General features: G+C 45.9%; 1 protein-coding gene across 6 annotated transcripts in view; it reads right to left on the reverse strand.

Annotated features, from left to right (window-relative positions):
* Window positions 1-25,881, reverse strand: part of si:ch211-250n8.1 — a 201,965-nt gene that overhangs the window by 58,756 nt on the left and 117,328 nt on the right. For all 6 annotated transcript variants that reach the window (XM_038776618.1, XM_038776619.1, XM_038776617.1 and 3 more), the window contains one exon: window positions 22,623-22,755. In XM_038776618.1, the coding sequence (XP_038632546.1) occupies window positions 22,623-22,755 (133 nt within the window). The remainder of the gene's footprint in view (window positions 1-22,622; window positions 22,756-25,881) is intronic.

Raw genomic sequence — 25,881 nt, forward strand, 5'->3', positions numbered from 1 at the left:
GAAGGGAACATGAGGTGCGTGTGGGCCGCTGCAGGAGAAGAATAGGTGGGATCCCCAGGTAGGGCGGGGGTTAGTGCCGTTACTCCACTACCCGAGCTTGAAGTGACCGGATAATTCTGGGGCCCTCAGGTCGGGCGGGGATTAGTGCCGTTACTTCCTACCTGGGTGACCGAAATGAATGGGAAGAATTTGTAGTCGTATGAGATCCAACAAGCGTACACTTAACTGCCATTGGTCAGTAGACCTCGTATTATGGTTCTGTGAGAAGAATAATTATGAGGCCTCACGGTAGCATGGTGGCCTCACGGTAGCATGGTGGTTAGCATCAATGCTTCACAGCTCCAGGGTCCCAGGTTCGATTCCCGGCTGGGTCACTGTCTGTGTGGAGTCTGCACGTCCTCCCCGTGTGTGCGTGGGTTTCCTCCGGGTGCTCCGGTTTCCTCCCACAGTCCAAAGATGTGCGGGTTAGGTGGATTGGCCATGCTAAATTGCCCGTAGTGTAAGGTTAAGGGGGGGATTGTTGGGTTACGGGTATACGGGTTACGTGGGTTTAAGTAGGGTGATCATTGCTCGGCACAACATCGAGGGCCGAAGGGCCTGTTCTGTGCTGTACTGTTCTATGTTCTATGACTGGATAAAGAAATCTGGTGTCAGGCTGACAGTAATTAAAACCATGTATTGAAAAGGAAGATGAGGTAGAAAAGAAGACCGGCAGGTTCCATTAGAAATTTGGACACCTTAATTCTTAGCCGGTGTCCGATTCTCATCATTTGGATACCTCAGATATTGGCGTGCATCTATTCCGTTAAATCATTGCCCAAAAGGGGCTCATTGCTTGAATCATCATCTTCTCCTGGTTGCCAGACTCGTGTCTGCAGATTTCGGGCATTAGCAGTGGAGGCCTGTGAATGGTCCGATTCGTCATGTCTTAAGAGGAGGATAGGGGTTGTGGTGTGACGGAGGGCAGGCGGGATCTGGTGTACTGGAAGTGGAAGCAATGTTGCTGGGGGTGGGCGGAGGATCAGTCAGTGGGTGGGGACTATCATACAAGGAGTCGAATAGATCCAAGGCGTCATTCCGGGGGTTAGGGTAGCTGACAGCGGAGAGATCACGTCAGTTGCCAGGGATGTTTGGGTGCATTTGAGTGCTACAGTGAGTTTGGTGACTGAGGGAGTTAGGTGAGGAGGCAGCAAGGTGCTCCTTTTATTTTGTTTCCGACACTTCTTCAAAGAGCGGGAAGGGAGTCAGGGGTTTACAGAGAATGCAGCTGACTGGGAACAGAGTCGGAGGGCAGAGTTCCAGTTGGTTCACAGCACAGCTACATTCTGTAAGATCAGAGGGGATTGAGGTTAGGGCAGTTGCATGCTCCTCCTATAGCAGGGGTGGGCAAACTACGGCCCGCGGGCCGCATGCGGCCCGCCAAAGGTATTTCTGCGGCCCACCAAGTCATTAAAAAAAAAAAAAAAAAAAAATTTTTTTTTAAAATTTTTTTTTTTTTTTTTTTTAAATTTTTTTTTAAAGGTTAATGGGTGGGGGGGCTGTTGGGTTACTTACTGGTATAGGGTGGATACGTTGACTTGAGTAGGGTGATCATTGCTTGGCACAACGTCGAGGGCCGAAAGGCCTGTTCTGTGCTGTACTGTTCTATGTTCTATATGAGGCGCCCAGAATCATAACCGGGTGAAGTAATTATTTTACTTAATATACTATGCGGCCCTTTGTGAATTGTGAATTTCTGAATGCGGCCCTTGCACGCAAAAGTTTGCCCACCCCTGTCCTATAGGATGTAGGCTGACTACACCTATGGGAAGTGCACCCAACTCCAGCTCTTCAGAGACCGCGCTAGGGAACTGGAGCTGGAGCTGGATGAAGTTCGGATCATCTGGGTGGCAGAGGGGGTGATAGAGAAGAGATACAGGGAGGTAGCCACACCCAAGGTACAGGAAAAGAGTAGCTGGGTTACAGTCAGGGGAAAGAATACGAAGGGGTAGGCAGTTCAGGGATCCCTTGTGGCCATTCCCCTTCAAAACAAGTATACCGTTTTGGATGCTGCTGGGGGGATGACCTACTGGGGGAAGGCCCTTACGGCCAGGTCTCTGGCACTGAGCCTGGCTCTGTGGCTCAGATGGGAAGGGGAAAAGCAATAGTGATAGGAGAAGGGCAGCACGGTAGCATTGTGGATAGCACAATCGCTTCACAGCTCCAAGGTCCCAGCTTCGATTCCGGCTTGGGCCACTGTCTGTGTGGAGTCTGCACATCCTCCCCGTGTGTGCGTGGGTTTCCTCCGGGTGCTCCGGTTTCCTCCCACAGTCCAAAGATGTGCAGGTTAGGCGGATTGGCCATGATAAATTGCCCTTAGTGTCCAAAATTGCCCTTAGTGTTGGGTGGGGTTACTGGGTTATGGGGTAGAGGTATTAACCTTGGGTAGGGTGCTCTTTCCAGGAGCCGGTGCAGACTCGATGGGCCGAATGGCCTCCTTCTGCACTGTAAATTCTATGATCTTCTATGATCTATGAGACTCAATGGTTGGGGAATGGATAGGAGATTCTGTGGTCGCGAATGAGATTCCCGGAAGGTATGTTGTCTCCTGGGTGCCAGGGCCAGGGATGTCTACAGGATTCTTAAGGGGGAGGGCGAGCAACCAGAAGTCGTGGTGCACATAGGCACCAACGACATAGCTAAGAAAAGGGATGAGGATCTAAAAAGTGATTTAAGGTAGTTAGGTTGGAAGCTAAAGCAGGACAAGCAGAGTAGTGATCTCAGGATTGCTACCGGTGCCACATGCAAGTGAGGCAAAGAACAGAGATCAGGGTGCAGCTGAACACGTGGCTACAGGGCTAGTGCAGGAGGGAAGGCTTCAGATATGTGGATCATTGGGATATCTTCTGGGGAAGGTGGGACCTGTACATGAAGGACGGATTGCACCTAAACTGGAGGGGCACCAATATCCTGGTGGGAGGTTTGCTGGAGCTCTTCGGGAGGGTTTAAACTAGTTTGGCAGGGGGATGGGAACCAGAGCTATGGATCAGAGGATAGGGTAGCTGTTGAACAGGCAGAAATAGTATGCAGCAAGTCTGTGAGGAAGGATAGACAGTTGACATGGCAAAGTTGCACTCAGTGGAATGGGTTAAAGTGTTTCAATGCAAGGAGCGACAGGAATTAGGGAGATGAACTTAAGAGCATGGATCAGTACTTGGAACTACGATGTTGTGGCTATTACGGAGAAATGGATTTCACAGGGGCAGGAATGGTTGTTCGATGTTCCGGGGTTTAGATGTTTTCAGAAGAACAGGGAGGGAGGTAAAAGAGGAGGGGGAGTGGCACTGTTAATTAGGGAGTGCACCACAGCTGCAGAAAAGGAGGTAGTTGAGGAGGGTTTGTCTACTGAGTCAGTATGGGTGGAAGTCAGAAACAAGAAAGGAGCAGTCACTTTATTGGGAGTTTACTATAGACCTCCAATAGTAGCAGAGAGATGGAGGAACAGATTGGGCGGCAGATCTTCGAAAAGTGCAGAAGTAACAGAGCTGTTGTCATGGGTGACTTCAACTTCCCTAATATTGAGTGGAATGTCCTTAGTGGGTTTGGATGGAGCAGATTTTGTCAGGTGTGTACAGGACAGATTCCTGACTCAATATGTAGATAGGCCGACTAGGGGATAGGCCATATTGGACTTGGTGCTCGGCAACGAACCAGGCCAGGTGTCAGATGTCTCGGTGGGAGAGCATTTCGGTGACACTGACCACAACTCCTTGACCTTTACCATAGTCATGGAGCTGGACAGGAACAGACAGTATGGGAAGGTATTTAATTGGGCGGGGCGGGGGGGGGGGGTGCGGGTGGAATTATACTGCCATAAGACAGGAGCTGAGGAGCATAAAGTGGGAACAATTGTTTTTGGGGAAATGCACAACAGTAATGTGGGGGTTAAGGAGCACTTGCTGCGAATGCCGGATAGTTTTATCCCACTGAGACAAGGAAGGAATTGTAAGGTCAAGGAGCCTTGGATGACAAGAGAAGTGGAGCTTCTAGTCAAGAGGAAGGAGGAAACTTACGTAAGGTTGAGGAAGCAAGGATCTGGCATGGCTCTAGGTAGCCAGGAAGGAACTCAAAAATGGAGTGAGGAGAGCTAGAAGGGGGCATGAAAAAGCCCTGGCTGGAAGGATTAGGGAAAACCCCAAGGTGTTCGACACTTACGTGAGAAATAAGAGGATGATCAGAACGAGAGTTCAGGGATAGTGGAGGGAACTTGTGCCTGGAGTCTGAGGAAGTAGGGGAGGCCCTAAATGAATATTTTGTTTCAGTATTCACGAGAGAGAGGGACCTTGGTGCTCATGAGAACAGTGTAAACCAGGTTAATAGACTCAAACAGGTTGATATTAAGAAGGAGGATCTGCTGGAAATTTTGAAAAGCATCAGGATAGATAAGTCCCCTGGGCCTGACGGGATATACCCAAGGTTACTACGGGAAGCGAGAGAGGAGATTGCTGCGCCGTTGGCGATGATCTTTGCGTCCTCACTCTCCACTGGAATAGTATCGGATGATTGGAGGGAGGTGAATGTTGTTCTCCTGTTCAAGAAAGAGAATAGGGAAATCCCTGCGAATTACAGACCCATCAGTCTTACGTCTGTGGTGAGCAAAATATTGGAAAGGATTCTGAGAGATAGAATTTATGAGTATTTAGAAAAACATAGTTTGATTAAAGATAGTCAGCATGGCTTTGTGAGGGGCAGGTCAGGCCTCACAAGCCTCATTGAATTCTTTGAGGATGTGGCGAGACACATTGATGAAGGTTGGGCAGTGCATGTGGTGTATATGGATTTCAGTGAGGCATTTAAACAAACATAAGAACTAGGAGCAGGAATAGGCCATCTGGCCCCTTGAGCCTGCTCCGCCATTCAATGAGATCATGGCTGATCTTTTTTGGACTCAGCTCCACTTTCCGGCCCGAACACCATAACCCTTAATCCCTTTATTCTTCAAAAAACTGTCTATCTTTATCTTAAAAACATTTAATGAAGGAGCCTCAACTGCTTCACTGGGCAAGGAATTCCATAGATTCACAACCCTTTGGGTGAAGAAGTTCCTCCTAAGCTCAGTCCTAAATCTACTTCCCCTTATTTTGAGGCTATGCCCCCTAGTTCTGCTTTCACCTTCCAGTGGAAACAACCTGCCCGCATCTATCCCATCTATTCCCTTCATAATTTTATACGTTTATGTAAGATCCCCCCCCCCCCCCCCCCCCCCCCCCCGCATCCTTCTAAATTCCATGTGCCAGACACGACACCATTCACTTAACCTATCCAAATCCCTCTGCAGAGTTCCGGTATCCTCTGCACTTTTCGCTTTACCACTCATTTTAGTGTCGTCTGCAAACTTGGACACATTGCACTTGGTCCCCAACTCCAGGGCCAGGAGACTTGTCTACCTTTAGTCCCATTAGCTTGCCCATCACTACTTCCTTCGTGATAACAATCATCTCAAGGTCCTCACCTGTCATAGCCTCATTTCCCTCCGTCACTGGCATGTTATTTGTGTCTTCTATTGTGAAGACCGACCCAAAACACCTGTTCCGTTCCTCAGCCATTTCCTCATCTCCCATTATTGAATCTCCCTTCTCATCCTCTGGTCTAAAGGACCAATATTTACTTTAGCCACACTTTTTTGTTTTGTATGTAGAAACATTTACTGTTTTTTTTAATATTCTGAGCAAGTTTACTCTCATAATCTATTTTACTCTTCTTTATAGCTTTTTTAGTAGCTTTCTGTTGCCCCCTAAAGGTTTGATCAGGTTCCTCATGGTAGGCTCATTCAGAAAGTTAGGGGGCATGGGATACAGGGAAATTTGGCTGTCTGGATACAGAAATGGCTGGCCGAAAGAAGACAGCAAGTGGTAATGGATGGAAAGTATTCCGCCTGGAGGTCGGTGACCAGTGGTGTACCGCAAGGATCTGTTCTGGGACCTCTGCTCTTTGTGGTTTTTATAAATGACTTGGATGAGGAAGTAGTAGGGTGGGTTAGTAAGTTTGCCGATGACACAGAGGTTGGGGGAGTTGTAGATAGTGTTGAAGGTTGTTGCAGGTTACAACAGGACATTGACAGGATGCAGAACTGGGCTGAGAAGTGGCAGACGGAGTTCAACCTCGATAAATGTGAAGTGATTCATTTTGGAAGGTCGAATTTGAATGCTGAATACAAGGTTGAAGGCAGGATTCTTGGAAGTGTGGAGGAACAGAGGGATCTTGGGGTCCACGTACATAGATCCCTCAAAGTTGCCACCCAGGTTGATAGGGTTGTTAAGAAGGCATATGGTGTGCTGGCTTTCATTAACAGGGGGATTGAGTTTAAGAGCCACGAGGTTTTGCTGCAGCTTTATTAAACTCTAGTTAGACCACACTTGGAATATTGAGCGCAGCTCTGGTCGCCTCATTACAGGAAGGATGTGGATGCTTTGGAAAGAGTACTGAGGAGATTTACCAGGATGCTGCCTAGACTGGAGGGCATGTCTTATGAATAAAGGTTGAGGGAGCTAGGGCTTTTCTCACTAGAAGAAGGCAGAGGTGACTTGATCGAGGTGTACAAGGTGATGAGAGGCATGGATAGAGTGGATAGCCAGAGACTTTTCCCCAGGGTGGAAATAGCTGTCATGAGGGGACATAATTTTAAGGTGATTGGAGGAAGGTATAGGGGAGATGTCAGAGGTAGGTCCTTTACACAGAGAGTGGTGGGTGTGCAGAATGCACTGCCAGTGGAGGTGGTGGAGTCAGAGTCATTAGGGACATTTAAGCGACTCTCAGACAAGCACATGGACAGCAGTAAATTAAATGGGTGTAGGTTAGGTTGATCTTCAATTAGGATAAATGGTCGGCACAACATCGTGTGCTGACGGGCCTGTACTGTGCTGTTCTATGTTAAGTCAAATCCGGGAGACTCTCATCAGAGTCAAGTTCGAGGTTGAAACTTGTGACTCTGGGCGAAGTTGAGGGAAAGGTGTCGTCATGAGGGGTGGGGGGCGGGGGGAGGGTTGGAGCGGGCGTCGGGCTGAATCGTCGGTAGGCAGAGCGTTATCCTCTCCCATTGCCAAGGTTAAGTGGTGGGTGTGGCTACGTTGTGATCCAAAGGCTTTGCGTTGGTTGATGTGGAACCAACTAGTCTTACCGTTAGGGTATTTTGTACAAGGAGAGGCTTACTTTGTCTGAAATGGAGTAAGGGCCTGCAAATTTAGGGGATAGGAAGGAACTGGGGTTGTACAACGAGATCATAACTTGCTGGCCGACTGTGCATTCTGTGAGGTGAACCTTTTTTTCAAAGCTGGCTTTACTCTGCTTCTTTCTAGCGGCTAGTCAGCCAGTCGTGCGCTTCAATGTTCTCATGACCTGTTGCACTGCTTTTTCGTGGGTGAGAGCGGTTACTGCGGGATTTGCCAAATCGAGCCCTATTAAATATTCAATGCCTTTCATGGGTCTCCCTGTCATAAGTGTGTGAGGGTTGAAACCTGTGGAACTGGAAACTGTGTTCCTGATAAACATTAGAGCGAAGGGTAGTACTGTGTCCCAAGTGGTGTTGTTCTGCTGTACCGTTTTCCTAATAGTTGTTTTTAAAGTGCGGTTCATGCGCTCTACTATACCGCTGGACTAGGGGTGGTATGCCATGTGGAATTTTTGTTTCATACTGAAAATAGTCATAACGTTTTGCATTATCCTGCCGGTAAAGTGGGAACCTTGGTCTGACTCAATACTGCGTGGAAGACCCCAGCGCGTAAATATCTGATGGGTCAAAATTTTAGCGGTGGCCTTTGTTGTGTTTGAACGTGTGGGGAATACCTCGACCCATTTTGTAAATGTATCTATAACAACCAGCACGTACATGAAACCATTTCTACAGGGACGCGGAGGGGACTAATGTAATCGATTTGCAGATTTGTCCAGGGGCCTTCTACAGATTGGGTGTGTGTTAATTGTTCCTTCTTTGCATAATGTTCGGGATTGTTCTGAGCGCAAATGAGGCAATTCTCAACATAATGTGTGACATCGCTTTTCAATTCGGGCCACCAACACAAATGTTTTAAATGGGCAATGGTGGTGTCTGTTCCCTGATGTCCGTGTCCGTCATGGAATTGGTAAATGTTTTTTGAAAATAAATTTAGCGTACCCAATTAATTTTATCCAATTAAGGGACAATTTAGCGTGGCCAATCCACCTACCCTGCACATCTTTGGGTTGTGGGGCCGAAACCCACGGAAACAAGGGGGAGAATGTGCAAACTCCACACGGTCAGTGACCCAGAGCCGGGATCGAACCTGGGACCTCCGTGCCGTGAGGCATCAGGGCTAACCTACTGCACCACCGTGCTGCCACTGGAATTGGTAAATTAACTGGTTTCGTTCTTGGGTGGGGACCACGTAAATTCTGTCCTTTAAAACTATGCCGTCCTCTATGGTGAGTGTGTCCTTCCATTTAACATAGGGGGCTGGGTAGGTGCCGTTCATACCTGTTTAAGGGAGTTGGCTGCTTTCTGTGCTTGGGATAGATCTTCAATATTGGTTTGGGAAACCTGGATTGGATGCATCTGTTCGCCTTCGGTTGGTTGCCAGAAGTAACCATTGCAGTGATGGCGCAATAATGATGCAATATCCTCCCACAGTCCAAAGATGTGTGGGTTAGGTGGATTGGCCATGATAAAAATTGCCCGTAGTGTCCTTAAAAAAAAAGTAAGGCCAAGGGGGGGATGTTGGGTTACGGGTATGGGGTGGATACGTGGGTTTGAGTAGGGTGACCATTGTTCGGCACAACATCGAGGGCCGAAGGGCCTGTTCTGTGCTGTACTGTTCTATGTTCTATGTGTGGCCGGTGGCTTCTTTAAGAATATGTTTCAGTAAAAGGGCAGAGGGTAGGGTTTTCCGTCGGCGGATACAAAACTACGAGATTCCCATAGGGGGAGGAATTCGGTCAAACTGTTGAAAACATACAAGCTGTCTGAGTGTATGTCCACAGTCGTTGGTACAGTGTCCGGGTGGTCAATTACATAAGCTATGGCTGCGAGTTCTGCTGCTTGTGAACCTAAGTGGCTGGATAATTTTAAAGAGATCTCTTCTAGTGGGTGCCCCTGTGAATCCTCCATATAAATCCTGCATCCAGTGATTCTTACACCATCCTCAACAGTGGAGGAGCCATCTACATAGATTTTCAATGTGTCCCGTGTCTTGGGAACCTTGTTTCTCACAGCCTGCACGTGGTTGTAGTGACTTGGGAACAAAGGGTCCTGTGTGGTGTTTGGCTGCAATAATCTGGCATTCATGTGGGGTCCCTGCGTATTGCTAATTGTCTGCCAAGAATGTGTGGGTCTGGGTGCATTTCACAGAGATGTGCCTGCCTTGCAGTAATAGTGTCCAGCGAGCTGCTCTGATCTGGTTAACTGAACCATCTTTTAGTCTGCCGTCTGCCTAACTGAACCATCTTTTAGTCTGCCGTCTGCCTAACTGAACCATCTTTTAGTCTGCCGTCTGCCTAACTGAACCATCTTTTAGTCTGGCGTCTAACAAAAGTTGACTGGGGTTGTGGTCGGTCAAGATCGTGACTGGGTTGAGGTCTGTTATATGACCTGCCCAAAAGACTGCAAGCAAGTGTCATTCACAGGCGGAAAATCCTTGTGCTACAGGGTATAAAACTCTAGAAGCAGAGACTACCGGTCCTAATCGGTCATGGCGTTCCTGTAGGAGCACTGCTGATAGGGTTCGGTCGGTGGTGGCTACTTCTGTGGCATAGGGCAAGTCAGGGTCGGGAACTTGTAAAGCGGGAAATGTGTCTAGAGTGGCGTTTTAAATCATCTATGGCTTCTGTGTGCTGTGGAAGCCAATTCCATGGGGTGTTCTTTCTCAGAAGCTCTGAGAGTGGGGTGGCCTTGGCGGCAAAACCAGCTATGTAATTCCTACAGTATCCCACTAAACCTAGCAATGAATGGAGTGCACTTACATTACGGGACAGGGGCAATTTCACAATGAAGTCAATTCTCTTCTGTTCAATTTCTCGTTTGCCGTGGGTGATAATTGTGCCTTTTCCCTCAGTATCTGTGCCTTTTTGGGGTTTACCTTACATCCGATGGACTGGAGCAGGGCTAGTAATTCGGCTAACAGAGCCACTTCCTTGGTATCGATTTGCAGGAGCAGGTCGTCTACACACTGAACTAAGCATTCGGGGCGGGAGAATTTAGAGACCAGAAGCTAGCTGACCGTGGAAAATGGAGGGGTAGTTATAGAATCCTTCGGGGAGACACGTCCATGTGTACTGTTGGCCTTGAAAGGTGAACGCAAATATATTTTGGCAAAATCGGTCCAGGGGAATGGACCAAAAACCATTGCTAATATCCAACACAGTGAAATACTTTGCTTGCACTCCCTGTTTAAGCACGGTCGCGGGACTCGTGGCAACGGTGGGGGCTGTTAAAGGGGTAACTTTATTTAATTCGCGAGTCAATTGTGAGTCGCCATGAGCCGTCTGGTTTCTTTACGGGCCAAATTGGGGCATTATTAGTGGAAGCTACGGGTCGAATTACTCCTTGTGTCAACAGACTGTTAATGACTTTTGAAATTTCGCTCTCAGCCTGCTGTGGGAATCCGTACTGTTTCTGCGGTTTGGGGTCGGGTCCTGAAATCATAACTGTGCCTGGAATCTACCCACAATCGTGTTTGTGCTGGGTAAAAGAACCTTTGTGTGTGGTTAGTACCTGTTTAATGGTCGCGTCTGTGCTAACTACTGAAGGGTTAAACCAATAGTCCCCTATTGAGCAAATCCTGTTTTCGTAATCTCCTACTGAGAGCATGGCGGGGCCCAAGGTACTTTAGACATCTACCAGACACACTTGGTCACGAGGTCAAAGGAGAGGTTATGAGAGTTCATGAAATCTATACCTAGGATGTGTTCTGCGGTTGGGTGTAGGTCGACTAAAACAACAGGGTGTTTAGTGGCTACATTTCCTATCTGGACAGGTATAAGGGCTGTGGTGTATCCCCTTGCATGTGCCCTGTGAATCCACTGAGTGTAATAGTATCTGTGGTTGGCCAGGGTGTTTTTGGAACAGGGTTGAGAAGTTTAGTGTGGTTCAGGACCTTCCTGTGTCCCAGAGAAAATAAACTGCATGTCCCCGGACTGTGCCTGTAACTACGGTCTTCTGACATTATCCCAGCGCGTGTCACAGACCCACGTTGGAGACGCCGGACACCGTCAGTCTAAGGAGTTATAAGCGAGGTTATCTGAGCGGGCGTTTACGGTATGCATGGGGAAAACGTTGGCTTCTAGCTGTCGATCGTGGTCTGGCCTATAGTTGCTGGGTGGGGGGTTAGGCTGTTGGGGTCATTGATTGTGTGGGGGGTTTTGTCTGCAATCGCGGGCGAAATGCCCTACTTGCCCACAATTGTAACATGAACCTCGTGATGCGTGGGTTGGGCCTTGTACTCTGGGGTGCTGTTCTCGGGGTTAGTGTTCCTCTCTCCTGCCCAGGGTTCCTGGCTAGTTCTAACTGGGTACATTGTGGCTTCTAATTCATTCTGATCCATCTGATTCTGTAGTGACTGCTCCCAGGCCCTAGATAGATGCCTGAGTACCCAAATCTCATTGTGAGTGGTGTCTGCCGGGTCATAATTTGCGCAGGCCCTTTTACCTGCTTCAGTGGCATGCAAAACTAAAGTACGGAACCATTTAGTGGTTTCTTCCTCCTCTAGGTGAGTGTGGTTTAAGTTTCCATATACTGCCTTGAAATGTATCCAGAGGCAACCGTCAAAGGCAGTCGGGTGTTCCCCTTTCTTCTGTCTGCATTTGTTTAGACCCTCTACCGGCTTCCCCTTTGTTCCCATCTTAGGGCAGCACGGTAGCACAAGTGGATAGCACTGTGGCTTCACAGCGCCAGGGTCCCAGGTTCCAAGCTGGGTCACTGTCTGTGTGGAGTCTGCACGTTCTCCCCGTGTCTGCGTGGGTTTCCTCCAGGTGCTCCGGTTTCCTCCCACAGTCCAAAGATGTGCAGGTTAGGTGGATTGGCCAAGATAAATTGCCCTTAGTGACCAAAAAGGTTAGATGGGGTTATTGGGTTATGGGGATAGGGTGGAAGTGAGGGCTTAAGTGGGTCGGTGCAGACTCAATGGGCCAAATGGCCTCCAAATGCACTGTATGTTCTATGTCTATGTTGTATCCGATAGCGTCTAATATTGAGACCTTCATTTCCTCTCGGGTTCCTCCTCCTAGGTTTTGGGGTTCTGGCAAAGTTGACCGTACCGACTGGCTGAGACTCATTACAATCAATTTTACTTCCTCCCTCCCATCTAATCCGTACATAGCCTTTTGTTGGCACCTCCTCAAAGAAGCTGTGCGGTTCTGCGGTGGGCTGAAATGGAGTAATTTTACTGCAAGCGTCCCTTAAATGGGTTACCGAATATGGGGTGGTGTAGGTGATATCTGGACCTGCCTGATCCCTTATCCTTCTTTCTGTAGTGACCGGATTCATGGGTGTAGGGGCAGTTGTGGGGGTTGGTGCGACCTGTGCAGCCGGTACCTTTCCTTTTGGGATGCGTGGCGGTTGCATTTGACTCTCCGTTCTCTCTACATACATGTGCGCGCTTTCATTTAACTCTTCCCAATCTGCCATCTTTTCTTCATCTGTCTCGAAGGTACACATAAAACCATTCTGAACGGAAAGTAACGACTGGAGCTTATCTATCTTTCGCTGGCATTTAGCGTGGTCAACGGTGCTCTTCCTTTGTTCTTTAGTGGACTGGTGGAGCGCTCTTAAAGCTGCCTGTAAATCAGCACATTTTTTTGTTAACTGAGTGACCTGGTGTTCAGTCTCCTCTCTTACCAAGACTGCGAGCTGTGTGTCTTGATAGGCCTTGTCGTACTGGGTTTGGAAGCTGCTAAGGTGTATTATGCAAGACTGGTAGGAGCGTTTCACATCGGCAATTTCCCTGTCTTTAGCGGCTAACTTCTCCCGAAGTTCCTCAATAATTTTCTCACTTTCCTTACGGTTTCCCTCATTCTCCTCCTCCTTCTCTACTAACTGACTATGGAGCGTCTCGCCGACCTCCTTGGTGCCTCGCAACTGTGCCAAGCGGCACACTATTGCCATTGGCTTTCTGAACTTCACTGTGTTTTTCTTATAGACCTTACACAAATTCTCCCACAAAGTTTGTTCTATCTTTCCTGGACCTGACTCGGTGTTTGCACAAAAATTCGACCAGAGGGGTCATCCTTTCCCCTTTAAATACTTCCTCAATACATCCTCCCATATGGGGCACTGCTCTGATTTGTCGGCTACTGCGACCTCGGGTTGCTGCTGTGGATTCATCATCTTCTCTAACATTTGCGCTGCCATCTCTTCTCTATTTATAATTTGGAACAGGGGCAATAAGGAGTCGATCGAATAACGGGAACAGCTTACGGCTATATTCCAGTTCACAATCCCTCTAGATTTGCATGCAAATCTGATGAGTTTACCTTGCCCTTCCCTGTTAGTTACACATGCGGTTATTGCACACTTCTGAAATTCGGTTATTTGGTCGATATGAAACTCTTGTGGTTTCCTTTTCCTTTCTCCAATTTGATTCAATATAGTGGGATCTCTCGGAGTGACAGAGTCACTTCTGATCGAGGTCCCGGGGGAGTCGCCAATAAATGTTGACTTCCTTATTTCTATGTGAACCACATGCTGTTTCTTATACTGACCAAATGACCACAGACCCAGTATATTAGTTCAAAAGACAGTTTATTAATAAACACAAGACTTATATCTATATTCAAAGATGCACGCGGCTACTCACTAAACTATACCCAATGACTAAAATTACCTTTACTTAACTTCGGAGCGACCAGCTCTGTGCAGGAGATAAGGATCTGTGTCCACGTGGGTCGGTTGGAAGTCGTCAGGTTTGTCTTGGCTGGGCTCGTCCTTCAGGTTGCGATCGTGGGTCCTTGAACTTGACTGGTTGATGTGCTGCAATTGGTCGCACAGAGGCCGGTCCAAAAGAGGCCGATCTCTGGGTTCGCAGTTCTTCTTATTCCCCTGGGTTTTCGCGACCTTTGGGGCGGTGCTAACACCAGATCCAATGGATCGATAGGGTTTCGATCACCCTCACTAATTCCTGGCCAATTAGGGGGCAGATACCTCGATGACTAGGCGGGTCCTAGCTGTCATTGTCCCAGGCACATATGCCTTTCCAAATAAGGGGAAGTGGCACCGGTTATAACGTCTGCTACTGTTGCCGTTCCTTGATTCGAGTTCTATTGTCCTGGGGAAATGGTGAGTGACCTTTAATAGGTGCAAGTTTCTGTCAGATCTGGCCTCTTTGCACAATACACAGAGGCTGTTTACTTGTCTGTGTCCCAAGTTGACAATTCCCATGGTCCTTTGCAGATGGCCATTTTAGATGGCTACACTACCAACTCTGATCACCCCCCAAAAAAGTACAGTACTCTATAGGTAACCCTTAGTAACTTTCCTAACAACGTCCATCAGCCAAAACACTTTTTAACAAAGACAGTAGGTTTGAATTCTCTACAGAGAACAGTTGTCACTTTTAAATTATCAAGTGATCTAAACACCTTGTTTAACCTACAGAGACTGACCAGTATAAATCTGCTTGGTTTGAATGCAGCTCTCCAACTGAAAGCGAAGCTAAAACACAGAGCCAATAAGAGCTTACAGCTCAAAACGAAAGTAAAAAGCAGAATCACATTCTAGCTCGACCCACACAATGACATCACTGCAGCCACTTGATAAAACACACTTTTCTTAAAGGGACTCTCACATGACACCTCCCCAAGAAAAAAAAATAATCCATCAACTTCAAGATGGTTTCATTTTTCACCTTTTCACTTTATTTTAAGAAATATTGACAGTAAATATATGTTTTTTTTAACAAAACAAAACATGCAAACATTTATGATAACATAGTCCATTTTAGTTCTTCTTCCTTCTTCGAACCTGCTTCTCTTCATCAGATTCGTGACAGAGCATCGGCTATCACATTTTCTCATCCTGCCACATGTATTATTTAAAAATGAAATGGCTGTAACAATAAACTCCATCGAAACGGTCTTGCATTGTTATTCCAGAATCGCTCCAAAAATGTCAATGTATTATGATCAGTATATATCATTGTGTCAGACGGACTGCTGGTAAAATAGATTTGGAAATGTTGTAAAGCCAGCACCAAGCTCAAAGTCTCCTTCTCAATCGTTGAATACTTCTTCTGGTGTTTATTTAATTTCATCAAAAAATAACCAATATGCAGCTCTAGTCCTTCGTCGTCTTCTTGTAAAACCACCGCACCTATGCCCACATCACTCCCTTCAACAGCCACTTTGAAAGGTTTTGTATAATTTGGGATGTCCAACACACGAGCAGCGGTTAACACAGCCTTCAGGCCGTCAAATGCCTGTTGACACTCTGCTGTCCACTGAAATTTGCGATGCTTCTTTAGCAAGTCTGTCAGTGGAGCAACCACAGTGCTAAAGTTCGGTACAAATTTCCGGTAAAATCCACTCATGCCGAGAAATCGTATTATTTCCCTTCGTGTTGAGGGTATTGGAAATTCCTCAATAACTTTTGTTTTCACTACGTGTGGGACCATTCAACCCTGTCCGATTGTATGGCCCAGGAAAGTGACTTGGGGTTTGCCAAATTCACGTTTGGCTAGTTTTACTACCTTACCCGCCTCCTGAAGTCGATCGAATAACTCCATCACATGCTTTAAATGTTCTTTCCATGTCTGACTGCAAATTACCAGATCAACGATGTATACCACAGAATAGGTAATCCTGAAACAACTTTGAATTGGTATATACTATCTGGAGTCGCAAAAGCAGAAATCTCTTTCACCCTTTCGGATAAAGGTACCTGCCAGTAACCTTTAAGTAAATCCAGTTTGGAAATACAAGCTGATTGTCCCACCTTCTCAATGCAACCCTCCAAGCATGGGATAGGATAAGAGTCCATTCTTGTAACTGCATTAACATTTCTATAGTCCACACAGAAGGGTACCGTCCGGTTTCGGTACCATCACTATGGGTGAGCTCCATTGGCTGCAACCCACTTCAATGATGCCATTTTTAAGCAGACCTTCAATTTCCTTGTTAACCTTTTGGTTAAGTCTCTCTGGATGTTGTTCAATTGGAACAGCATTTCCCACATCTACATCATAGAACATAGAATAGTACAGCACAGAACAGGCCCTTCGGCCCTCAATGTTGTGCCGAGCCATGATCACCCTACTCAAACCCACGTATCCACCCTATACCCGTAACCCAACAACCCCCCCCCCCCCCCCAACCTTACTTTTATTCGGACACTACGGGCAATTTATCATGGCCAATCCACCTAACCCGCACATCTTTGGACTGTGGGAGGAAACCGGAGCACCCGGAGGAAACCCACGCACACAGGTGGAGGACGTGCAGACTCCACACAGACAGTGACCCAGCGGGGAATCGAGCCTGGGACCCTGGAGCTGTGAAGCATTTATGCTAACCACCATGCTACTCTGCTGCCCCATGTGCAGCCATTTTGTTAATTCCCAACTTATCCTCACAAACTTGCCCATGTGATATCAATAACTCTTTCAGGTCAGTTCGTTTTTCATCTGGAAGGTAACTCAACAATTTATCCGAATTTTTAAGAACATTCTCATTTTCCAATTTAGTTTGAGGGATGTCAAATTCAAAGTCATCTGGATTTGGTTCTTCACTTTGAGACAGAATCATTAAAATCTCCTCCTTTTGCTCTCCTTCCCTTTCAAAGTACCTTTCAAGCATATTCACATGAAACACTCGGTGAGTTTTCCTTCTATCTGGCATTCTTACCACTTATTCACCTCACTTAATTTCCTTTCAATCTGATAAGGTCCACAAAACCTTGTTTTTAAAGGTTCATCTACCACTGGTAAAAATACTAAAACTTTATCTCCACTGGCAAAACTACGGACTTTTGATTTCTTGTCAGCTACCCGTTTCATCACATGTTGTGCAACCTTCAAATGTTGTCTAGCCAATTCCCATAAGACCATAAGACATTGGAACAGAATTAGGCCACTTGGCCCATCGAGTCTGCTCCGCCATTCAATCAACTGATATTTTCTCATCCCCATTCTCCTGCCTCTTCCCCATAACCCCTGATCCCCTTATTAATCAAGAACCTATCTATTTCTGTCTTAAAGACACTCAGTGAATTGGCCTCCACTGCCTTCGCGTCAAAGAGTTCCATAGATTCACCACACTCTGGCTGAAGAATTTCCTCCTCACTTCTGTTTTAAAGGATCGTCCCTTTAGTCTGAGGTGGTGTCCTCTAGTTCTAGTTTTTCCTACAAGTGGAAACATCCTCTCCACGTCCACTCTATCTGGGCTTCGCAGTATCTTGTAAGTTTCAATACGATCCCCTCTCATCCATCTAAACTCCAACAAGTACAGACCCAGAGTCCTCAAACGTTCCTCAATATCCTCAAATTCCCCTGCTCTATTTAATCGTTCCCGAAAATTTGACACGTAATTGAATCAGGTAAGTTCCGACTGCTCACTCACCAATTTTTCCTTAATCAATTTAAATTGTCCTCTTACCTCATGGCCAAAAATTAGTTCAAAAGGATGAATTTGGTTGACTCATTAGGTGCATCCCTAATTGCAAACAGTACGAATCGAATTCAGTTATGCCAATTCTTTGGATAATCTTGGCAATAAGCCCTCAATTGTCTTTAATGTCTGATGCCACCTTTCTCACGCTCCCTGCGATTCTGGATGGTACGCAGTTGATCTAAATTGTTTATTCCTAAGCTATCCATAACTTCTTTGAATAACCTTCAGGTAAAATTTGACCCTTGATCCGATTGTATTTTTGTGGGTAGTCCATATCTAGTGAAGAATTTAAGTAACTCCTCCACAATCTTTCTAGCTGTAATTTTGCATACTGGAATGGCCTCTGGAAACCTAGTAGACACATCCATTATCGTCAAAAGATATTTATTCCCACTTTTGGTTTAAGGAAGCGGTCCTACACAATCAATTAAGACCATTGTAAAAGGTTCCTCTAATGCTGGAATGAGTATTAAGGGCGCTGGTTTTATCACTGCTTGAGGTTTCACTATCACTCGATCATGTGTGACATGATCGACAAACTTTACCTACCCTTTATGTAGTCCAGGCCAATAAAAATGTTTTTGTATTTTAGCTTGAGTTTTCCTTACTCCCAAATGACCTCCCACTGGTACCTCATGTGCTACTCGCAACACCTCCTTTCTATACCCCACCGGCAATATCACTTGATGAACTTCTGTCCACTTTTCATCCGCCTGAATATGTAAAGGTCTCCAATTTCTCATCAAGACATCACTTTTACTTAAATAACATTCTGGTATACACTCAGATTCCTCCTCCACATATGCTTTCTGATACATCTGTTTTATTTCTATATGAATTCTTTGAAGAGGTAACTAGTACAGTTGACAAGGGTCAGCCAGTCGATGTGGTATATTTGGACTTTCAGAAGGCGTTTGACAAAGTCCTGCATAAGAGATTATTGTGCAAAATTAAAGTGCATGGGATTGGGGGAAATTTACGGAGGTGGATAGAAAACTGGTTGGCAGAGAGGAAACAAAGAGTAGGGATTAATGGGTCCTTTTCAAATTGGCAGGTAGTAACCAGTGGGGTACCACAGGGATCGGTGCTGGGACCCCAGCTATTCACAATACATATTAATGATTTATATGAGGGAACAAAATGTAATATCTCAAAGTTTGCAGATGATACCAAGTTAGGTGGGAGGGTGAATTGTGACGAGGACGCAGGGATCCTACAGCAAGATCTGGACAGGTTGGGCGAGTGGGCAAACCAATGGCAGATGCAGTATAATCTTCATTTCGGAAGCAAAAACAGGAAGGCAGATTACTACCAGAATGATTGTAAATTGGGAGAGGGGAGTGTGCCAGCGGGACCTGGGTGTCCTTGTGCTGAAGGTAAGCATGCAGGTGCAGCAGGCGGTAAAGAAGGCTAATGGTATGTTGGCCTTCATTGCAAGAGGTTTCGAGTATAGAAACCGGGATGTGTTGCTGCAATTGTACAGGGCCTTGGTGAGGCCACACTTGGACTATTGTGTGCAGTTTTGGTCTCCTTCTCTGAGGAAGGATGTTCTTGCTCTCGAGGGAGTGCAGCGAAGGTTTACCAGACTGATTCCAGGGATGATGGGACTGTCATATGAGGAGAGATTGACTAGGTTGGGATTGTTCAGAAGAATGAGGGGGGATCTCATGGAGACTTATAAAATTCTAACAGGACTAGACAGGCTAGATGCAGGGAAGATGTTACCAATGATAGGTGTGTCCAGAATCACGGATTCAGGGTAAACCATTTCGGACAGAGATAAGGAGACACTTCTTCACACAAAGAGTGGTGAGCCTGTGGAATTCATCACCACAGGAAGTAGTTGATGCTAAAACTTTGAACATATTCAAAAGGCGGCTGGATATAGCACTTGGGGAGACTGGGGTCAAAGTCTATGGGGAGAAAGCAGGATTAGGCTATTGAGTTGGATGATCAGCCATGATCGTGGTGAATGGCGGGGCAGGCTCGAAGAGCCAAAAGGCCTCCTCCTGCTCCTATCTTCTATGTATCTATATATATATTTCTGTTGTAACTCCGCCAATTTTCCTGAACTAAAAATATCTGCCTCATCCTCCACCTGTTCTTGTTCTTGTCCAACCATCTGATCAAAAATCGTTTCTGATATTGAACTTCAGCTTTATCTTTACACTTTGATTTCTCCTCTTGTCTTAACCTGTGGCTTTACAACCTTGTTAGTACACAATCTGGAAAAATCACAGGATATTCGTCCTTCAACACTTCAGTTGTCTGATTTTCCACCACCTTATCAACCACAGGAGGCATCACTCCCACCTGCGATCCAGCTATATCCTTGCGCAAGATAAACTGTATTCCTGGACAAGATACTTTCTAGATTACTCCTACTACCACTTCACCACTCTTCACTGGACTTTCCAACCATACTTTATATGATGGAACACTACTCCTCTCACACTGAATTCCACATATTACTACCTTTTCTGGCAATATTCTTCCCAAACGACATAACTCCTCATCTCTTTCCATCCAAGATTGACTAGCTCTTGTATCTCTTAAAATTGTGACTGCTTTACCTGCTCCTCCTGATACACATGAGTAAACTTTACCCACACAAGTAAATTCTTTAAAGAGATCCGGCACCTTCTAATCAATCACCTCTTGATCAGGCTGTACAATCTTTTGCATCTCCTTCGCTTCACTTGGGCTTTCCTTTACCACTTTAACAAACCCCACTGACTTATCCTGCTTTATAATAATAATAATAGTAATAATAATAATAATAATAATAATAATCGCTTGTTGTCACAAGTAGGCTTCAATGAAGTTACTGTGAAAAGCCCCTAGTCGCCGCCTTCCGGCGCCTGTTCGGGGAGGCTGGTATGGGAATTGAACCCGCGCTGCTGCCTTGTTCTGCATTACAAGCTAGCTATTTAGCCCGGTGTGCGAAACCAGCACCTATCACATCAGCTTTTCTTCAACCACCAACACTGTGACTTTACATGGCCTCGTTTATTACAGTGAAAACATTTGAAACTTTTAATTTCTCTTCTACCCTGCTGGATTTCCTTTTTAATCTGAGGTACACTCTCCTTATTATCTCCCATCAGATCTCCTTTACCTCTACCACTTGAGTATTTCTCTTTTCCCCAGTTTCTATCCCTCACAGGCTGAAACTAATGTCGCAAACCAAGCTTTGATTTATGAACTAATTCATAATCATCTGCCATTTATTTTGCATACCTCGCAGTTTTAACTCTCTGCTCTTCCACATGAGTTCTCACTACATCAGGAATTGAATTTTTCAACTCCTCCAAAAGTATAATTACTCTGAGAGCTTCAGAGGTTTGGTCTATTTTCAAAGCCATTATCCGCCTATGAAAATTACTCCAATCCTTTCAAATTCCGCCAATTTTAACTGACTGTCATGTTTCATGGCCATTTTCTGAAGTTCAAGCTCTCTCTCTTTTTCCCTTTCCTCTCTCCCCTTTTCTTTTTCTTCTCCATCTCTTTCTCTCTCTTTTTCTTTTTCCCTGATTTGTACCTCCCCTTCTCTTTCTTTTTGTTCTGCCAGGGTTATCTTTCTTTACTCCTTTCTTCTCTCTCCTTTTCTCTCATTTCGTATTCAAGCTGCTTTAATTCTTTTTCATGTTCAAGTTGCTTGATTTGTAACTGAATTTTTGCCATTTCCAATGAGTCCAACTGTATATCAGGCAATTTTAAATGCTCAGCTACCGCCGTAAGTACCTCATCTTTTCGTATTCTGTCGGGTAATGTTAACTGCAATGTTTTTGCCAAATCTAAAAGACTGTTTTTAGTCTATGTTCGTAAGGTACTGTGTGTGACCTTCTCCACCCCAAAAACTTCAGAGCCTCTGAAAGAGCCATTGTCCACAACACACTCCCTAATTAAACTGGAATACCACACCTGAAAAGCAAACACAAATATGCTCACCCCTCACTGCCTTTAAGTTCACTAAGCCAACCCAATCACGAAAGATAGACTTTTATCCCACGAGCCCCCAATTTGTTATGGGCCAGGGTTTAGAGAACACCAAAGTATATCATGGTGTTCACCTGACCCACAACGTTTAATAGATTTTGGTTATGGAGAGCATAAGGGCCCACTTTACAGGTGTTATTCAACAGAGATCTAAAGTAGTTTTAAAACAAACCAATGTTTATTCTACGAATCCAGTTATGTTATAAACCCACAGTAAACATCTTACCAACTACCAACACTGATAACCCCCCCAAAAAGATACAGTACACTATAGCAACTTAGTAGTAAAAGTTAGTAACTTTTCTAACATCCATCAGCCAAAACACTTTTTAACAAAGACAGTAGGTTTAAATTATCTACAGAGAACAGTTATCAAATTATCATGAGATCTAAACACCTTGTTTAACATACAGAGAGACCAGTATACATCTGCTTGGTGTGAATGCAGCTCTCCAGCTGAAAGCGAAGCTAAAACACAGAGCCAAAAAGAGCTTACAGCTCAAAATGAAAGTAAAAAGCAGAATCACATTCCAGCTGCACCCACACAATGACATCACTGTAGCCATTTGATAAAACACACTTTTCTGAAAGGGACTCTCACATGACACTACCACTCCTTAATACAATGCACTTTCACTCACCGCTCCCCCTTAGGGTCCTCTTCCCTCACCTGCTCCCAGGCCGGGGTTTATATCCTGCAGGGGATTCTCCAATTAGGAGGAAGCTCCGCCCCCCAGTCACCTGGGGAGTTCGCATTCCAAGCTGTAGGAGGTTCAAGCACCTTTGGGGGTTGTAACAGATTGCTGACGTTGGGGCTGTTCTCCTTAGAGAAGAGAGAGTTGAGAGGAAATCAAATTAAGGTGTTCAATATTATAAGGGGCCTGGACAGAGTTAATAGGGAGCAACATTGCCATTGACGGAATTGTCAGAAACCAGAGAACAAGGAGAATTGCCTCTACACAAAGCCAGTACATACAAGAGCTGCCGATTCTTTGCCAATGAGCACGCTGGTATTTTACCTCTCCTCTCTGAGCATTTCTCAAGCAAATCCCATTAATTCCATCAATAATGTCTCCAGTATGAACGCACTCATCTGCTTCAGCTTGACTTCCTGGAATCACCTCTGATATAAAAATACGCCTGTCAGTATATCTGAAAGAAAAAACAAGCTGTCAGCAAGTTTGTAAATTTACCGCTTAAAATCCCATCGCACATTGCGGTTAGAGTGATCCAGATCACAAAGTAGTTTATTGGCATAAACTAGTTGTCTCACAGACCAGAATCACCACTCTGCATTTTCTGCAACTGGAACAGGTTGGATCCTGGTGATGACAAAGACCAGACAGCTGAATTTATTAGCTGTGAGAGCAATCCCATCCACTGTCAGAATGCTGGAGGCATCTCCGCCACAGTGATTTTCCCAAGTCCTAACAGCTTTAACTGTCAATCAGGCAGCTGTATGGGGTCCCATGTCTTTAAATATGAAGATTCCACCCTCCCCCCCCCCCCCCCCCCCCCCCCCTCCAAGAGCTGCTGTCTGGCCGATCGGCAGCTCTTCAGTCCCAGTGGTGCTACGAGTAGCGGTGGCCACTGCCCACTGCTGGAACAGCAGCAGGTCTTGAAGTAGCGAAGGTGCAGAAGACTCCAAAAGACAGGTGTGTGGGTAAAGATTGCTCGGGCCAATCAGGCAGACCTGGCAGACTAGGGTTGTGGAGGGGGAATTCATTGGAGAGGGCAAAGGAGGGCTCTTTCACCGGATTGTCCCCAGAGATATATCTTGTCGCCTCCTCATGTGATGTACGGAGCACGCCCCCACCCTCTCCCTGCAATTCAGCATGAGGCCCTTAATTTATCATTAATTGGCCACTTATGGGTCTGAATTGGACTCTGGGAAGGGAGGCCATCCTCAACATTCCTGTTTCAGACTTAACTGCAGGGAGTCAGGAAGGAAGCGGACTCCACTCCTTCCAACCTGTTCCTTGCCAGTTCTGATGGCAGGAGGTAGGGGCAGGGTGAATAAAATTCCACTCACTGTAAAGAATCATAAGAGGGAACATAAATTTAATTTGGCTGTCACAAGTTAAGTGACCTGCATTTCCTGTAACAGGGCAATGTCAACCCTGATGATGTCTAGCATAGCTACGGCTGTCAACTTTTGAACTGCAGAGTGTTTCTCTTAGATACCAATGGAAAGCGTTATTTTTTCAGCAGGGTGTTCATCTTGGGAATGGAACACTTTCCTCATCAGACCCCTTGTCCAATATCCATGTCCAACAAGGAGAGGTAGAATTTCCTGGAACTAAATACTGGGAAGACTGAAGGCACGGTCTTCAGTTCTCACCAAAAATCTGTTCCCATAACACCAAATCCATCCCTCTCCTTGGCATCCATCCAAATATGAAAGTGTTCATAGCCTATTTATCATACTGTCCCTGCCATCAGCTTCCAACTACAATCCACTCCATAACTAAGACCAGTTTTTCCTCCGTATTGTTGGTTGACTCAGTCCTTGCCTATGCTCCTTTTATTATTCCTAGTCTCGATCATTTTAATACACTCCTGGCTGAACTCCCACATTCTACCCTCCGTAAATTTGAGGTCATCTAAAGCTCTGCTGCCCACATCATAACTCACACCAATTTCCATTTACCCACTGTGCTTGATGGCATCCCATTAAACGACAACTAATTTTAAAATGTTTATCCTTGTTTTCAAACCATCTGGCCTCTTGAGAATCCCAACACTATTCCCCTCCCCCAAACCTTTCTTTCTCTCTGGCCTCCTTTAAGATGTTCCTCGTTGTCCAAGATTTTGGTCATTGCCCATAACATCTCCTTATGGAGATCGGTGTGACATTTTGTTTGATAATGCTTCCATGAATCTTTACCATGTTAAAAGAGCTTTAAGAATATAAATTTTTGACATTGGAGGAGGTACGGAAACACAGAACAGCTGGGGCTCTTTTCTCAAGAAAAGATTCAGAGGGGTGACCTGAATAAAATCTTAAAATTATGAAGGGATTTAAGAGGGTAGATGTGGACCAGGTCTCTGGCACGAGGTCCGGCTCTGGGGCTCAGAAGGGAGGGGGGGGAGATTAGGAGAGCACTAGTTATAGGGGACAGACAGGCGGTTCTGTGGGCACGGGAGAGGCTCTCGGATGGTTTGTCGCTTCCCGGGTGCCAGGGTCCATGACGTCTCGGATCGTGTCTTCAGGATCCTTAAGGGGGAATGGGAGCAGCCAGAAGTCGTGATGCACATTGGTACCAACGACGTAGGTAGGAAAAGGGGTGCGGATGTAATAAACAAGTTTAGGGAGTTAGGCTGGAAGTGAAAAGTCAGGACAGACAGAGTTGTCATCTCTGGTTTGTTGCCGGTGCCACGTGATAGCGAGGCTAGGAATAGGGAGAGAGTGCAGTTGAACACGTGGCTGCAGGTATGGTGCAGGAGGGAGGGCTCCAGGTATTTGGATAACTGGAGCACATTCCGGGGAAGGTGGGACCTGTACAAGCAGGACGGGTTGCATCTGAACCAGAGGGGCACCAATATCCTGGGGAAGGAGATTTTCTAGTACTCTTCGGGAGGGTTTAAACTAATTTGGCAGGGGAATGGGAACCGGATTTGTAGTCCAGCCGATGTTCAGGACGCCAAAGTGTGTAGTCAGGCAATGGGGAAGCTAACACTGACAAAGGAGAGTACTTGGAGGCACGGAGATGGATTGAAGTGTGTATACTTCAATGCAAGAAGCATCAGGAATAAGGTGGGTGAACTTAAGGCATGGATCGGTATTTGGGACTGCGATGTGGTGGCCATCATGGAAACTTGGATAGAAGAGGGGCAAAAATGGTTGTTGAATGTTCCTGATTATAGATGTTTCAATAAGATTAGGTAGGATGGTAAAAGAAGTGGGGGGTGGCATTGTTAATTTGAGATAGTATAACAGCTGCAGAATGGCTGTTATAGGATCTGCCTACTGAGGTAGTATGGGTTGAAGTCAGAAATAGGAAAAGAGCAGTCACCTTGTTGGGAGTTTTCTATAGGCCCCCCAATAGCAGCAGAGATATGGAGGAACAGATTGGGAAACAGATTTTGGAAAGGTGCAGAAGTCACAGGGTGGTAGTCATGGGTGACTTCAACTTCACAAATATTGAGTGGAAACTCTTTAGATCAAATAGTTTGGATGGGGTGGTGTTGGTGCAATGTGTCCAGGAAGCTTTTCTAACACATATGTATATTGTCCTACCAGAGGGGAGGCCATATTGGATTTGATACTTGGTAATG

The sequence above is a fragment of the Scyliorhinus canicula genome, chromosome 18, assembly GCF_902713615.1.
Source record: "Scyliorhinus canicula chromosome 18, sScyCan1.1, whole genome shotgun sequence".
Taxonomy (NCBI): domain Eukaryota; kingdom Metazoa; phylum Chordata; class Chondrichthyes; order Carcharhiniformes; family Scyliorhinidae; genus Scyliorhinus; species Scyliorhinus canicula.